The sequence below is a fragment of the Rhinoderma darwinii genome, chromosome 1 (genome assembly GCF_050947455.1).
Source record: "Rhinoderma darwinii isolate aRhiDar2 chromosome 1, aRhiDar2.hap1, whole genome shotgun sequence".
Classification (NCBI taxonomy): Eukaryota; Metazoa; Chordata; class Amphibia; order Anura; family Rhinodermatidae; genus Rhinoderma; species Rhinoderma darwinii.
In genome coordinates this window covers 367280075-367296075 of record NC_134687.1, presented here as the reverse complement: position 1 = coordinate 367296075, position 16001 = coordinate 367280075, and the positions used below count along the sequence as shown (strand labels likewise).

General features: G+C 42.2%; 1 protein-coding gene across 1 annotated transcript in view; it reads right to left on the bottom strand.

Annotated features, from left to right (window-relative positions):
• Positions 1-6127: 6127 nt before the first annotated feature.
• Positions 6128-16001, bottom strand: part of PUM3 (pumilio RNA binding family member 3) — a 64804-nt gene continuing 54930 nt past the window's right edge. The window contains exons 15-19 of the mRNA XM_075827597.1: positions 15564-15786; positions 14075-14162; positions 11520-11610; positions 9730-9928; positions 6128-6614 (exon numbers count right to left, since the gene is read on the bottom strand). Coding sequence (XP_075683712.1) covers positions 9796-9928; positions 11520-11610; positions 14075-14162; positions 15564-15786 — 535 coding nt within the window. The 3' untranslated portion in view covers positions 6128-6614; positions 9730-9795. The remainder of the gene's footprint in view (positions 6615-9729; positions 9929-11519; positions 11611-14074; positions 14163-15563; positions 15787-16001) is intronic.

Here is a 16001-nt window from a genome sequence, read left to right as displayed (position 1 = left end):
AAACGCAGCGTGTGAACATACCCATAGAATCGGAGTGGCTTTTTTTTTTTTACCCTGTACTCCTCTCCTCATATAAATCCATACTGTTTTGCCAATGACCTATTTTCACATTTTCCTAGTCCTCTCTCTTCCCCTTTTTATAAGGGGATAATGAGAAATAGATGATAAAAATGTGGAGTGGAAAACACAATTATTAGTCTGAACAATCAAGAAAAGGATAATGAGGGGCGTGGCTTGTCTGCCGGACTGGATGGCTGTGTGAGAGTGTAGCTCCGCACTGCACAAGCGACTTCCACCGCATTGTACCTCTGTACTTACCTAAAACACACCTCACCAGGTAGCGATCGCCTCCTAGGATGCCCAGGAGAAAGAAGTCCGTTGCCACACCGGCGAAATTAACCGATTTTTACCTCCCGCACCGCCGCATGTCGGAACAAGATGGCGCCTTCGACTGCTCTCAGGCTGGCTCCCTGGTGTCTGACCCGGTTTCTCCTCATGTGCCTCCTGCTGCCCTCCCGAGACGAAGCAGCTTAGTACCGGCTACTCCACCGCTGGGGACCACACAGGCTGGCAACTCACCTCTGGCATCATGCCTGCCTTCTCTGGGACCCCGCGGCCGCCGTTTTGGGGATACACCACGTGGTTCACAGCCCCACTCTCCTTCCTCTCCTGACGCTCGGAGCCCTGGGAGGAAGGAGCAACGCCTGGAACCGGAGGTAGGAGATAGCATTGCTACTGACTCTGAGCCTGTCATACCTATTCAGACAGAATGGCTTGAATCTGTGCCTCCCTCTTCTAATTTTATTACTGAACTCTCTCTTAAAATGATGCTGCAAGATTTACAACGCTCAATACATGCTGGTTTTGCCCAACTGCTCAAACCTATGACCGATGCTATCCATGAGATTGAGGACAGAGTACAGCATACAGAATCGAAAATGAGCGAATATGCAACCTCGCACAAAGCGCTGATTGATGCACATTATGATCTGGAGGCGGATGTGTCGCAAATGAGAGCGAAGATCGCCGATTTGGAAGACCGATCGCGACGCAACAACGTCAAGTTTCGGGGAGTCCCGGAAACAGTGGCCGCGAAAAAGATCTGACACAATACATTCAAGGGCTGATGACAGCATTGCTTCCCAACTGTACCACTAGAGATCTAATAATTGATAGAGCTCATAGAGTTCCGAAACCGAAGCACTTAGCGGAAGAAATACCGAGGGATGTCCTTGCACGCCTGCACTTTTACCACATCAAAGACCGCTTCATGTCGGCATCCAGACAAAAAGATGCGTTTCCCGCTCAGTACAAGTCGGTCTCCATTTATGCGGATCTCTCAGCGGTTACCCTCCAACTTCGGAGAAAGCTTTCCCCAATCACTTCGGGACAATGAGATCCTCTACAAATGGGGCTTCCCGGTTCGTCTGCTGGTTCACAGAAATAATTTGTTGCATGTGATCAAGTCTTTGGATGAAGGGTCTTCTTTGCTGCAGACATGGAATATCTCAGTTAAGCCTTCTTCTTCAGCTTTGATACCCGCTTCTGGAACTCCTCTTCGGCACGCAAGGGACGACTGGAGAGTGGCCAAATCTCGCAACCACGCAAAGCGTTGAGGTACTGTATATCTACATCTGCAACAGTGCTTTTTTGCAGTTCTTACGTGACATCTAGTCTACAAGCTGACTTTCTCCCCCTGCCTTCCTGAACACTAGTTTTGTTCAGTTGTCTTTTTTCTTTTGTTCTCATGGACAGTCCGACTTTTTCATGTGTTACTGTGTTTCGTGCAGATTTTCTTTTTTCCGACATTGTCTCATAATACTTTCCGTGCTCCTAATGTCTCCATGTCCCCAGTGCCTCAGGGTGTGTGTGAATACGTATTTCTTGTACCAGTGATTTCTCTGTCAATTGCACCTGGCAGTCAGCAGCACTCCTACCTACACTATGGCTCTTAAATTTGCTTCCATGAATGTAAATGTTCTGAATAGCCCACATAAACGTGCATTCATGTGGAAGGAGGCTCAACAGTTGGCCTGCGATATCTTGTGTGTGCAAGAAACGCACTTGTTACACAAAGATGCGACCCGTATTAAACATCCCCTTTTCCCTCATATATTTCACTCGCATCACTCTTCTAAAGCGAGAGGAGTGCTGTTGTGGGAATTTTAATACCGTAATGGATGCGGAAATGGACACAACCTAACATTCCCGACACTCCCATGTCACAGTTGCAGATGTATTCTGGAAAGCGGAACCGCATGATGTCTGGCGCAGCCAACACTCCTCTGAAAGAGATTTTTTTTACCGCTCCCAAACTCACAACAGTTATTCCAGACTCGATATGTTTCTCGTAGACAGAGACACTCTATTCAGGTCCAAGTCCGCATCCATTGGGGGACATAGCATGGTCTGACCATGCTCCAATTACGTTGACCGTTGCTGAGAAGTATGACTCCCCTCAAACGTATTTATGGTGGTGTAACTCCTTTCTCCTATCCCATCCCACATACAAACAACAAATAGAGAGAGACCTTACTGAATATTTCAAGACAAACGATACACCCGATATCAAAGCGACCACGCTGTCAAATGCGCATAAGGCGTACATTAGGGGTACCTTTATTCGCATAGGGCACATGGTTAAAAAACAACACACTGCAGAGGTTTCCTCCCTGATGGATGAAATTCATTCGCTAGAAGAAAGAAACAAATCTTCACCATCAGTGGTCTTGGCACAGCAGCTATCCGGTCTGAGACAACGTCTCCGACTTTGCTTGCTGACGTCATATGAAAAAAATCTTAGGAAAACTAATGCCAGGTACTATTCTCAAAACAACAAATCGGGGAAACTGCTGGCGTCTCGCCTCAAGGCTCATCATCAAAAAACTAGAATCCCATATCTGCGGGACCCTTTGACTCAAAACAAAACTCTAGACCCCAGAGATATAGCGGATCAGTTCAGAAAATATTATTCCACTCTATACAACCTAAAAGATGACCCCTTTATTGACCCTCCCAATCCTCTAGATATACAAGATTTCCTCAGCCGAGCCTCTCTTCCCCGTCTGTCGACGGACCAACTCCTCACTTTAAATTCTCCGCTCACGACTTCAGAAATTTTGAAAGCTATTCACTCCCTGCCGCAACATAAATCCCCTGGTCCAGATGGCCTGACCAATTTATATTACAAAACTTATTCGGATATTTTGGCCCCAGAAATTTCTTTCAATCTGCAGTGGATACGGGCTTTCTCCCAAAAGAGAACCAAGCAGCCCTTATTGTCACACTTCCCAAACCGGGGAAAGCCATAGACAGTCCTCAAAACTTCCGACCCATTTCACTCCTTAACACGGATTTAAAATTATATTCTAAAATACTAGTTCAACGACTCACACCTTTATTACCCTCACTGGTAGGTCTGGATCAAGTTGGATTTATTAAGGGACGTCAGGTCCCAGACAACACTAGAAACTCCTGAATTTGTTACATATCATTGAATCACATCAGACTCCTGCGGTATTAATGGCCTTAGATGCAGAGAAAGCCTTCCATCGCGTTAACTGGTCGTATGTTTTCTCGACACTGAAGGAAATGGGGCTTGAAGGAGATATCTTAAATGCTGTGATGGCTTTATATTCAGCACCTTCGGAACGGGTCTATACCAATGGAGTTCTTTCTGGCGATTTTCATATATCCAACGGTACTCGTCAGGGATGCCCGCTATCTCCCATAATTTTTATCCTCTCGATGGAACCGCTAGCTCAGCACCTCAGAAACCATGCTGAGATTCTAGGCATCCCCATCGCTGATAGAACACATATTATATCCCTCTATGCCGACGATGTTATCCTATCTCTATCACATCCTGACCCCTCCATTGCGTCGGCTATGGATACGATCACTGCCTTCGGGAAGTTATCATACTATAAATTGAATACCCAGAAAACTCAGGTTCTCCTGTTCTATTTAGATCAATCTACATTACATTTTCTTAAAACAAAATACCCGTTTGATTGGAAATTGAAAGGGATTCAATACCTCGGCATCACTTTAACTGCTTTCTTTCGCGACTTATATAAAACCAATTATGAACCTTTATTACAGACCATACAATCTGACACAAATAATCTCCTTAAATTTGAAGTTTCGTGGCTAGGTAGGATAGCGGCTTTCAAAATGATGCTTCTTCCTAAATTACTATACTTATTTAGAGCCATTACAATTAAAGTCCCTAAGAAATTCTTCTCTGCGGCCCAATCCATTCTCTCTAGGTTTGTCTGGCAAGGGTATAAACCTAGAATAGCGTTTAAGATCCTGTCGCAAGATAGAAAGGTGGGTGGATTGGGAGTCCCGGATATTCACAGCTACTATGTTGCCACTCAGGTAGCCCAGATTTCTAGCTGGTGGAACAGCGACGCGGATAAACAATGGCTGCAAATAGAAGCATCATATTTAGCTCCAATTAGTTTAAAGACTGCTTTGTTTCTTGGTTATTGGGGGGCTTTTCCCTCCTGCGAACTGTCCCCGTTGACAAAAACCTCCTTGGAATGCTGGTCATACAGTCAAAGTAACACACACACACACCCACCCAGGTCACGTTGCCTAAGGGTATGTGCACACACACTAATTATGTCCGTAATTGACGGACGTATTTCAGCCGCAAGTCCCGGACCGAACACAGTGCAGGGAGCCGGGCTCCTAGCATCATACTTATGTACGATGCTAGGAGTCCCTGCCTCGCTGCAGGACAACTGTCCCGTACTGTAATCATGTTTTCAGTACGGGACAGTAGTTCCACGGAGAGGCAGGGACTCCTAGCATCGTACATAAGTATGATGCTAGGAGCCCGGCTCCCTGCACTGTGTTCGGTCCGGGACATGCGGCCGAAATACGTCCGTCAATTACGGACGTATTTAGTGTGTGTGTACATACCCTAAAAAATATATCCCTTTGGATCTTCTCACGATTTTAATCCCTAACTTTGTCATCTCTCATTGGGTAGATAAAGGTATACTTAATATCTCTCAACTGTTTGAGGACAATCAGTTTGTCACTTTTGAATATCTAGTCTCTAAATACGCCCTTCCCAACTCTGAATTCTATAAGTATTTACAGATCAGGCACTGCTCCTTAAAAAAATAACTTCACGGCCTTATGTCATTTTACTTTATTTGGGATTTTCTCAAACCGCCAAAGAGGGCTCAAAGGTATATATAACACGCTGAACTCTAACTTTAGTTTTTCCAAATCCCGTCCTCTCAGAATATGGGAACAGGAAATTGGCCACTCATTCACGGATTCCATGTGGATGGCTTCCTTCAAACTTATACACGTTGCACTACCTTGTGTCCAACATCAGGAAGCTGCGGTTAAGATGTCCTTGAGATGGTACTACACACCAGACCGGCTTCATAAAATGTTTCCTAGTTCTTCCCCAATGTGTTGGAAGGGCTGCGGTCATATTGGGTCACTGTATCATGTACTCTGGGTATGTCCTCAATTGACTACATATTGGAACCAAACGTTCCGTCTCTTATATACTGTAACTCAATGCCGAATCCCTCAGGCTCCCCAATTAGCTTTACTTTTTCTCGACTTAGACAGTTTCCCTATGAAGATTCAATGTTTGGCATGCAAAATACTGGCAATGGCGAAATTGGTCATAACTCATCACTGGAAGGAGATCTCTCCTCCTCTCTTGGAGGAATTGACAGGCCTGATAAACACCACTTATATTTATGAAAAAACCATCGCCTTGGGTAATGGTTCTTACCACAAAATTACATCCATATGGGATCCGTGGACCCGGAGTGCTTTATGTACACCATAACATTGTTTCTATTTGTATGTTGAGGCTTGCAATTTGTAATCGTGTCCTACTTTTCCCGGTGATGTTGGAGCCTGGTCAAATGCGGGAAGAAATTTCAGCACGATTGTTTCTTTTTCTGTGTGTTTTGATGGTTATGTTGCATTGCTATGTGTACCCCGAATGGTTCTCGGGTATCTCGCTGAATACAGCAAATGTTTGTTTTGTCCCTCCCTGCTCCCAGAACAAATTTAATCGAATGTGTATTGCCTATCATAAGTATTACTGTATTAATGTACACAGATGATGTATTCCATGAGGTAATGCATATGTCAATTTCTTTATTGTTCTGTTTGACAACAAAATCTTTAATAAAAACTATTGAAACAAAAAAAGGATAATGAGGCTTTACTGATTTGTCTATAAGTGACAGTGATTCTTTGTTTATCTTCTTCTTTAGTGTTCCTGGAGAGAGGGACACGATTACTCTTCTAGGCCAGGCAGCATGGTCAAGTAAGATCATTGAGGGGAGCCATTGAATATACACCCTACTTTATTTTGGCCTACTGCTAACTACTTCAAGGAGGGATGGAGCAGCATAGCCCTATAATAGATCTATCATTATATAGATGTTAAAAAAATTAATCTACTCCTAATCAGATTCCCAAGTTACCTCCTGATTATCGTCCCAGAATTTTATGTGCCTGGTTTCCGATTGCACACACAGCAGTGGGAGAGGGCTGTTACCTTACAGCCAGATACAGATCTGCCATTTTCATCTCGTCCTTTTCACAATACTCAGATCAACCTAGAACACATAGAATATTGCTACATCATATTTTCTGTTTTTACCAGTTCTGATTGTAATGTGAGACAGCATAGAATCAAAGGAGATGACACTATAAGAAGATGAATTGGATTGTTTTTATTTTACTGTGTATTTTCTACATTTTGTGTTCATATAATAATATATGAACCTTTATAACATTTAAAGAAAAACAAAAACCTTTCCAACAAAAGGGGAATTTGTTTCTTTTTAATTACCCTATTAGGGAATTCTCTTTAGGACCCTAATCTATTAGTCAAAGTTAAAATTGACTACAAAAAAGCCATTACATGGACAGCACAGTGATTTCAATGGGCACTATGTAATGCTTCGTTTTACCTGTGGTGGTGCCGCAGGGGAATCAAACAATTGCTGCTGGGTTTCTCCACAGATAACAGCTGATTGCTGGGGACCCTTCTAATGATAAGTGATTGTCAAAAATGGACAACCCATTTAAAGAGACTCTGTTACCAGTTTATTAATTCCCTATCCTCCTAACTAATCTAAATAGGCGCTTTGATGCTGATAACTAGTGTGAGTTGTTTTAAAAAAAAAAAAAAAAAGTTTATTCTTTTAAAAGTTATGTTCATTTTTATACATATGCTAATTTGGCTCTAATAGCCAAATAGGTTACATTTTATTTTCACTCTGCGCGGTGTAAAGACATTTGTATGACGCTGTCCAATCAGCGTTATACAGGTCTCCTCTTCACAGCCCAGCGTGATCTCAGCTTCAATTGCGAGATCACGCTGTGTTGTCACTTCAGCCCACAGGGCCTTCACCACAGCGACTCAGCAGTACTCCAATAAGACGGTCCCTACATCGCCTCCAGCTGTGATGGATCACTCAACTACAGTACTGCTGTTGAGATCAGCATCAAAGCGCCTATTACATTAGTTAGATCGACAATTAACAACTTCACGACTGCCATATGGCTATATACGTTCTAACTGCCGATGCCACGTGTATAAACGTCGACAGCCTGGAACGGGTTTAATGAGTGCAGTGCTGCTTCAGTGTGAGCAGCACTGCACTCTCATTTTGGGAGCGGCTTTGAGAGCCCCGGAATACACCCCCCACTGTAGATAGTGCCACCCACAACCGCCTGTAGGCAGCACAAAACCCTCTTTAGATAGTGCCACCTAAGCTTACTCCAGCATCGGAATCCCCTGGCCAGCGCTCTGGCCAAGGATTCCCCTCCTAGAGGGAGCCCTCGCTGTCTCTCCATCCCTGCTGTAGACAGTGCCACCCCCCCTGCAGATATCAACCCCCCGCTATAGATCGCATCACCTCCCTCCACTGTAGATAGCGCCACCTGAACTGATTCTAGGAGCGGAATCCCCAGCACTGGCCGGGGATTCCGCTTCTAGAGAGAGAACCTGACGTCACTGTCCATTTGGACAGTGATGTTAGTGGCTCTCTTTAGGAGCGGAATCCCCGGTCGACACTCTGACCAGGGATTCTGCTACTGGAGAAGCCCCTGGTGTCACTATCCATATATGGACAATGACGTCAGCAGCTCTCTCTAGGAGCGGAATCCCTCGTGTCAGATCGCTCTATGTTGGGGATTTCGCTACTGGAGAAGCCCCTGGTGTCACTATCTATATATGGACAGTGACGTCAGGGACTACTCCTGGCGCGGAATCCCCGCTCTGGCAGGGGATTCCGCTTTTAGAGTTAACACCTGACATCACTGTCCATATAAGGACAGAGACATCAGATGCTTCCTGCAGGAGCGGAATCTTCGGCCAGAGAGATTCCGCTCCTACAGGGAGCTACAGTGGTGCTTTTTACAGGAAGGGGTTGCCATTTACGAGGGGGGGGGGATTGCGCTATCTGCAGCGGGGAAATTGCTAAATACAGGGGGGATGTTGCTATTTACAGTGGGTGTGGCGCTATCTACATGGGTACTGTGGCATTAAATTGGCACTATCTACAGGGGACACTGGCGCCATCTACATGGGCACGGTGTGTGGCACCATGTGGGCATTATCTACAGGGAGAACTGTGGCACTATGTCGGCACTGTGGCACTATTTACAGTGCGCACTGGCACTATGTGGGCAATATGGCACTATCTACAGTGGTATTGTGTCACTATCTACATTGGCACTGTGGTGTTTTCAGGGGGTTGGGACAAAAAACCCTAACGAATAAAATTCATCAATTTATTATTCTTTTTTTTAACGTCCATGAAAAACGCATGGCAAATGCTGGTTAAAAAAGGTCAGACGGCCCGAAATGGATTCAAATTTTGAGACACATTGATGCAAAACAGTCGATTCGTTGTTGACTGCCATTTTTTTCACGGTCGTGTGTATATAGCCCTCTTCACTCTCCCCTCACAGCGATCCAGGGTGACGCAGAGAGAAGAGGACTAATTGTTACAGAGCTCTACGATAGATAGATAAAATCCAAATACGATGTCAGCCGCAGAGCCTTGTTAATCGTATGTGGGTGCCGACCTGCCCAGGTCAGGGCTAACAGACCTGCTGTAGTAGGGTCCAAGAATCAGGCAGCACTCCAAGGTATAAGGAAGGTAGAAAAAGGTGCTTTATTGGTCCATATAAACACGACGTTTCAGCTCAACGCAGGAGCCTTTATGAAAAAGGCTCCTGCGTTGAGCTGAAACGTCGTGTTTATATGGACCAATAAAGCACCTTGCTTATACCTTGGAGTGCTGCCTGATTCTTGGACCCTAGATAGATAGAGATTATATATAAAAAATTACAAAAAAAGTGTTTTTTTTACTTTGTGATTTGTCTGCTCATAATAAAAATTTAAACCACTGAATTAAACTAAACTAGAAAATGAAAGCCTCATAAGTCTTGTAAAAACAAAGTAAAAATAGTTGTGATATTCAAAGCGGTTCCAAAGATATTATCGTTTAAAGAAGTGCATATCAAAAATGGAAAATTTGACCCTTGTTCATGAAAGGGTTAATAAACTGGAGACGGAGCCTCTTTAAAGTCTCTTTAATGACCCTACAGAACTAAAATCATACGTTTAGTGGCTTGTTATACATTGATGACAATAAAAAGACACAGAAAACCACATTTGTAAAGGAGTTTTATTTATAAATATAAAACATTTCTTACAAGTCTTTCCCAAGCCTACAGATAAAACACCGGCAGTTACTCATCCACACCGTTGAAATGTCACCACTAGGGAGAATTTAAGTTTTCTATTAAAGCTTCTATGGCTTTTATGTTTTTGGTGTCTTTTGGTTTGGTCACAAGGCCTTTGAGTCCACTTTTTACTTGGGTGGCAATTTCTTCATCTGAACTCTGTAAAAGGCTGAAAGCAGAAATAACATTTAAGAAAAATGTGTGTAATGTCAAGGTAAATAACATGGATCAAGATACAGCAAGTCTATGTTTTGCTGCTGTAAAAAACACAAACTGTCTTCCACTAGCGCATACTGGATGTAGTAATGATACTTTAATTTACAAACCAAATAGAAGCAAGACTAACCACTGTGCAATGATGAAAAACATTAAAATATTTAAACCTTGTAATCCCAATCCAATGACTTTGTACCGTAATGCGCTCTACAACACCGTTCCTTTGAATTACTGTAGCGATCTGAACAATGAGCCAAGGCCAACAGGAGCAGAGTTAATGACCACTGCCTAACCATATGTAATGGAGTAAGAGTGGTAGGCGATTACAATGAGCGAATCACTGAACAAAGAGTATAATGCCCATGCTGAGATGTGGTTCATTACAAGTCAAGTTTCTGGGTTGCCTATCTGCGCTGTGTGAGCCAGGCCTATTTCACCTAAGGATCAACTATCTTGCAAAACTCAGCCAGCCATTCTTAATGAGGATTAGAGAGAGAGGTGAATAGTGCACGGTCTAAAGAAAGATGGAATTAGCGTGGTTTGTGCCCTTCTCCGTGACACATATGAATAGATGGAAATGTGACGTGAATAAAATCTCAATTCACATGTAATAATATGCAAAAGCATCTCCAACCAATTTCTTTGAGAAAAACTTTTTTTTTTAAAGTAATTATCATGTAGACCATAGTTAATACATTCAAAATGCCATAACGTTTTTTTATTTTACGTTCGATTCATCAAGCTTCACATTCAAGAACTAATCCTTCATTTGTACAATAACTGTGCATTTTTGAAGATATTCATGGGAAATTTTTTCCCAGACATGTGACTGGCCTGTAGGGCATTATTTCCCTGACCTTACAGTGAAGCTCATGACGTGGAAATCTGGTAATCGTGTCATCCTAGGTCATTAGACTTTCCCTGCCATGCTTGACAGAAGGTATCAAGTACTCCTGCGTACATTTTTTTCTATGCGTCACATGTTACTAGAGACACTTTACTGGCACTGTTTGTCAGGGATCAATTTGCTGGCACGGATTATGAAGGGCATGTTGCTGGCCCTATTGATTATGGGGGTCACTCGGCAGGCACTGGTTATAAGGCCCACCCAAACCGTTTTGAATGGTAGGACTGTATCCCTATATTCGCGATAATATATGTTTATACTCGAGAATATAAAGTTGTATTCACTATATGAAATCTATATACATTTACATGCAAATTTTTTCAAGTCACACTAGAGAAAGAAGCTGAATCGAGTGAACATTCCCCAATATAATATTTCATTCATACAGTAGTAGTTCAGGCCTGAAGACCAGACTAACTTTATTGAACTGGCTCCTCAATTTGAGTGGGATTTTGCCTCAAACTTAGACTTATTTGTTCATAATGCTCTTTTCCAGTCGATCACCCTCTTACGTCTATGTTATTTCATCCATTTAAAGCTATTCTTTCTTTTTGCCAGTATAATTTTTGGGTTGTAGCTTAAAGGTCAATAAATGGCATGTGGGAACACGTTACAGGTCAAAAATGTTAATCCTTACCAGCACAGGACTATGGCCCCTCTGTTTACTTCTGCCCAGCTGCTAAGGTTCTTGATGCCCACATGTTCTACCAATGTTCTAGCAAAAGAGCCTATTAAGAATGAAATAAAAAATACAATTATTTTGCGTGAAAGGTGAACTATGTATCTTGTGCTTCTCTTTTACTGTAGATGACTTGTAACAATGACCAGTAAAGGCCGACAAGAGCAATCCACCGTAATCTTCTAATTGTACGATAATTACTGGACATTATGGGCTGACTGAACATCAGAAAATGGAATAGGTTTGATAGGTATGACTTGTATGGAGTATATCACTACAACTTTCTACGTTAGAGATATATAGGATTGACTTTCTTGTAATAAAACAATGTGTGATTCTTAAAGATTTATTACAGTATTCGCGAAGGTAAAAACACCAGCTCTAAGCAATATTAGACCACAATTTTTTCCCCCCTATATACGTTGCGGAAAACAGGTGTTTTAAACATCAATATAGGAGAGGGTTCTTTACAGTTAGAGCGGTTAAACTATGGAATGCCCTTCCCCAATAGGTAGTAATGGCAGATACTATGCAAGCATTCAATAAAGGACTAGATGATTATCTAATGACAAATAATTTTATAAAGAATTTAGCAATGAATGATGTTGAACTTGATGGAAATGTGTCTTTTTTTCAACTTAACTATGTAACTATGACTGTTAACTTTCACAAATACACAAACAATTCATAAAGCTGAGATTGTAAAGGTTTCACATAGAACACTTCATGGTGATAATCTCATAATTTCATTTAAGGAAACTGTTGTGAACCCTTTTTCTTGGCCTGAAATATCTGACAATTGTAAACAGCAGCCTGAACTTGGCGGAAGAGCAAACAAAACGGCAAGTATTTTAGTAAGGTAATGGCATCAACAGTATCAAGTAGACACCTATATGTCAAGACTGTGACAAAGGTGAAAAATTCCATTGCTTAATTGCAAGAAAGAGACCTTGGTGCTTAAAGTCTATGTAAACCTTAGGAGCCCATGGATGACTGATGCCACTGCATGGCATCTGTCACAGGTATACGTCAAACAACACATTAGGAAGCTCAAGACATGGGTGTCCAAGCGCTCTGCCCAGGGACTTTGGCCCTGGGAAAGCTCCCAATATCAGAGTCCATCTAGACAATGACGTCAGGGGTTTCCCCAGAGCGCTTGCGATGCCCTGGCCAGGAATTCTGGCATTGAAAAGCTCTTGAAATCACGGATCATGTATGGACAGTGACGTCAAGAGCTTCCACAGGCACAGCATTTTAAGTAGCCCTCTGCCCGAGAGGATCGGGCAACGTATCCCACTGTATACCTGTACAGTGGCATACATTTCAGCCTTCCGTCGGAGGTATACGTCGGCAGTCCACCTCACATATACCTCCGACCAAAGGCTATAATGTGATGCGAATAGCACCTAACTTGGTCAGAACACAACTTCATTACTTTTAAAACTTTGCCAATCAAAAGATGATGTTAATACGGAGACCTGCACCATTAAAAGCAATAGGAGCAGTGGTATCATTGACAGATAATAAAGCCAGAGACATTTCCAAGGTATGAAACAGGTTTTTTCTGGGAAACCCAAGCCATAAGGAATATGCCACCTTAGAATACACAATGCAATGAGATAAAAAGCTAAATAACTTCAAGTCACGCAACCTGTAAGATAATGGTGACGGAGGAGGATTATGAGAACCATCCTATGCCACATCAAATTAACATGAATCCATGCATGGGCTAAATATTGTGGAATTAAGGTGCAGTTAGACCACTCAAGCAATAAGATTGGCCAAACAAAAAAAAGTGTCAAAGATATCAACAAAAAGAGTCCTCAAAGTTAGGCAACTAGGTACAAATATTTAGATGCAATGGATATACAGCTATGACATCTGACCAGCCCTGTATTAAGTAATGCAACATTTTGAGCCTTGTGTCATTGCATTCAGTGACAAATTATGTGACCCAGTGCATTCCTATGAGTGCAACTGTCTGCAAGAGGCCTTAAAAGCAATGCATCGGTCTATACACACGGTGCGGTTAAATTGCGGAGACCACCACAAAACTATACGTCTTTTGTGAAACCGCGGCAATCAGCTGCGATTTAAACATTTCACGTAACTCCTCATAGACATAGCACAGGTTTACAGTACTGACTTATGCATCCACAAAAGCAACATAAATGTGCATGTCCCAACATTCTGGATCCAAAACAATGAACAACATACACAAACACAATATAGTATGGCTTTGTTCAGATCTGTGTCGGAAGTTTTGTTTAGAGAGAGTCTCCTTTGAAGGTTCATTCAAATTGGAAAAAATGATAAGTCAATGGGAATTGTCAGGCATCGTTGGTATCCATCATGCGACAAATCCGCCACTGCATTGCGGCTTTCATTATAAACAGAAACCACGAAGCAGATGTGAACAGAGCCTTACATAAGAGTATGAATTAAGTCTGTAGTAGTCCTGTAACGTTATATTCTGGAAAATTCCTCAAGACTATCACCATGTATTTTCTTACCTTCTTTACCATGTTCTTTGAAGTCCTTATCTTGCTTTAGCAACCATTTCAGCACAAGGTGGCCAGCGGGATGCTCTGCAATGTGAAGCTTCAAGAAATACAATGAAGATTACTTTCAACCCAAATGGGATACTGGTGTCTACATCAAATGCTGCATGCGAGGATTTTGTCTTTGATGTACTACTAACAAATGTCACAAAGTAAGGGTTTTTATAGTTAGCCTCCAGTGTTGTTTTAAACATAGTATTTCAGAGGATTTTATAGGTAAGCCAACAATAGGAAATGCCAAAATTTTATATATAGAATACAATAAACAACACTGAATAAAATTAGAAACGGTCAGCTAAAAACCAAATGACAGATAGTAGCCAGGAATGGGGACAAATCGGCATCTACTGCATGGGGCTTTGTTTAGCCTTCCTATGGATAAACGCATGATTTGTGTCTTTTTTAACTTAAAAGGGAATGTGCCGCTAGAAGTTTTTTTTTTTTTTTTTTTTTAGTTAAACAATTATTTTTTAAGTGATTACACATTGTTTTAATTTTTTCCCAAGTCAGGAAATATTATAAATTGATTCTAATTTATAACATTTCCATGTGCTGGGCACTAGAGGGAGCAGTTCCCAAAATTGCAGCATGGTCAATGTGGTAAAGCAACCTCATTGCTTTATGCTGCAAATTTGGGGTAGACACACTCGCTCTAGTGTCCTCACACAATCCCCCCTCCCTTATTCTGGCTAGTGCCAGGAGAAGGAGGGCTTTGACTCTTCAAACCTTCTACACTGTGTGCCGCCATTTTCTGAGCAACTGCAGTGTACGAGGATTATATACAGTGCTCAGCAGACAGTATAACACGAACATAATACACACATCACATACACGAACATAAATTACCTTCTCCTGCCGCCGCCTCCGCTCCTATGCCTTGCGCCTTCGCTTCCTTGAACATATGGCCGGAAGCCGCGGCCGGAAGTCGTCATCTTACTGTTCGGCAGCGGCTTCCGGTCCACATGAAAATGGTGCCAAATTTCGCTCTGTGAACGAGCTTCCTTTTGGTTTGGGTGGTAGCGGCACATGCGCCGTTCCCACACAGACGGCGTACGCTTCAGAGAATGGAACGGCTCCCGTTCGCATTCTCAATGGGGTTGTATGTGCCGTATTCCATCTCAGTATGTGTCGTTAATCAACACATACAGAGATGGAAAAATAAATAAATAAATAAATAAATGGCAGCCCCCATAGAGAAGTAAAAGTAAGAACAAAGTAAAAAGTAGAACATGAGAACACAAATAAATTTATGTTAATATCATATTAAAAGCAATATGATAAAAAAAAAACAAAAAAAAACATGACACCTTCCCTTTAACTATAACTGTATGACAATATAATAATGGACCGTGTCAGGAGATGAAATATAACAAATCTTTGGTACACTATCTACTAAGAAACACTATTGTTAGCTTGTAGATAAAAACAAAACCTTAAATACCTCTCCCTCTTTGCCTCCAGGTACAAAATCTTCAGCTGCTATACTGGCAATGGCAGACATGACAGGCTGTGAGTCCCCCAGTGCATATAACAGAGTATTAGTCACCATGGTACACATAGCATTTTGCAACACCAAGTCTTGTATGTTTTCCTCAAGATATTTTAGCAATGGTCTTGACACAGCTTCCAGCAGCTCACGGTGTCGCACTGCAGGATCCTTTTTGCTGTAAGGAGAGAACAACAAAATTAACAAAACCAATTTAGAAGTGTGTAAGTGTGTGCTCGCTCTCAGTTCTAAGTTTACTCGGTTGGCATTAAGGACATATGCAACCCTGCTATTTATCTCAACTGTTTACTTACAGGAGTCTCCACAGTAAGGCCTCATGCACACAACCATAGCCATGTGCACGGCCGTGATTTCCGGGTCGCCCGGACCGCA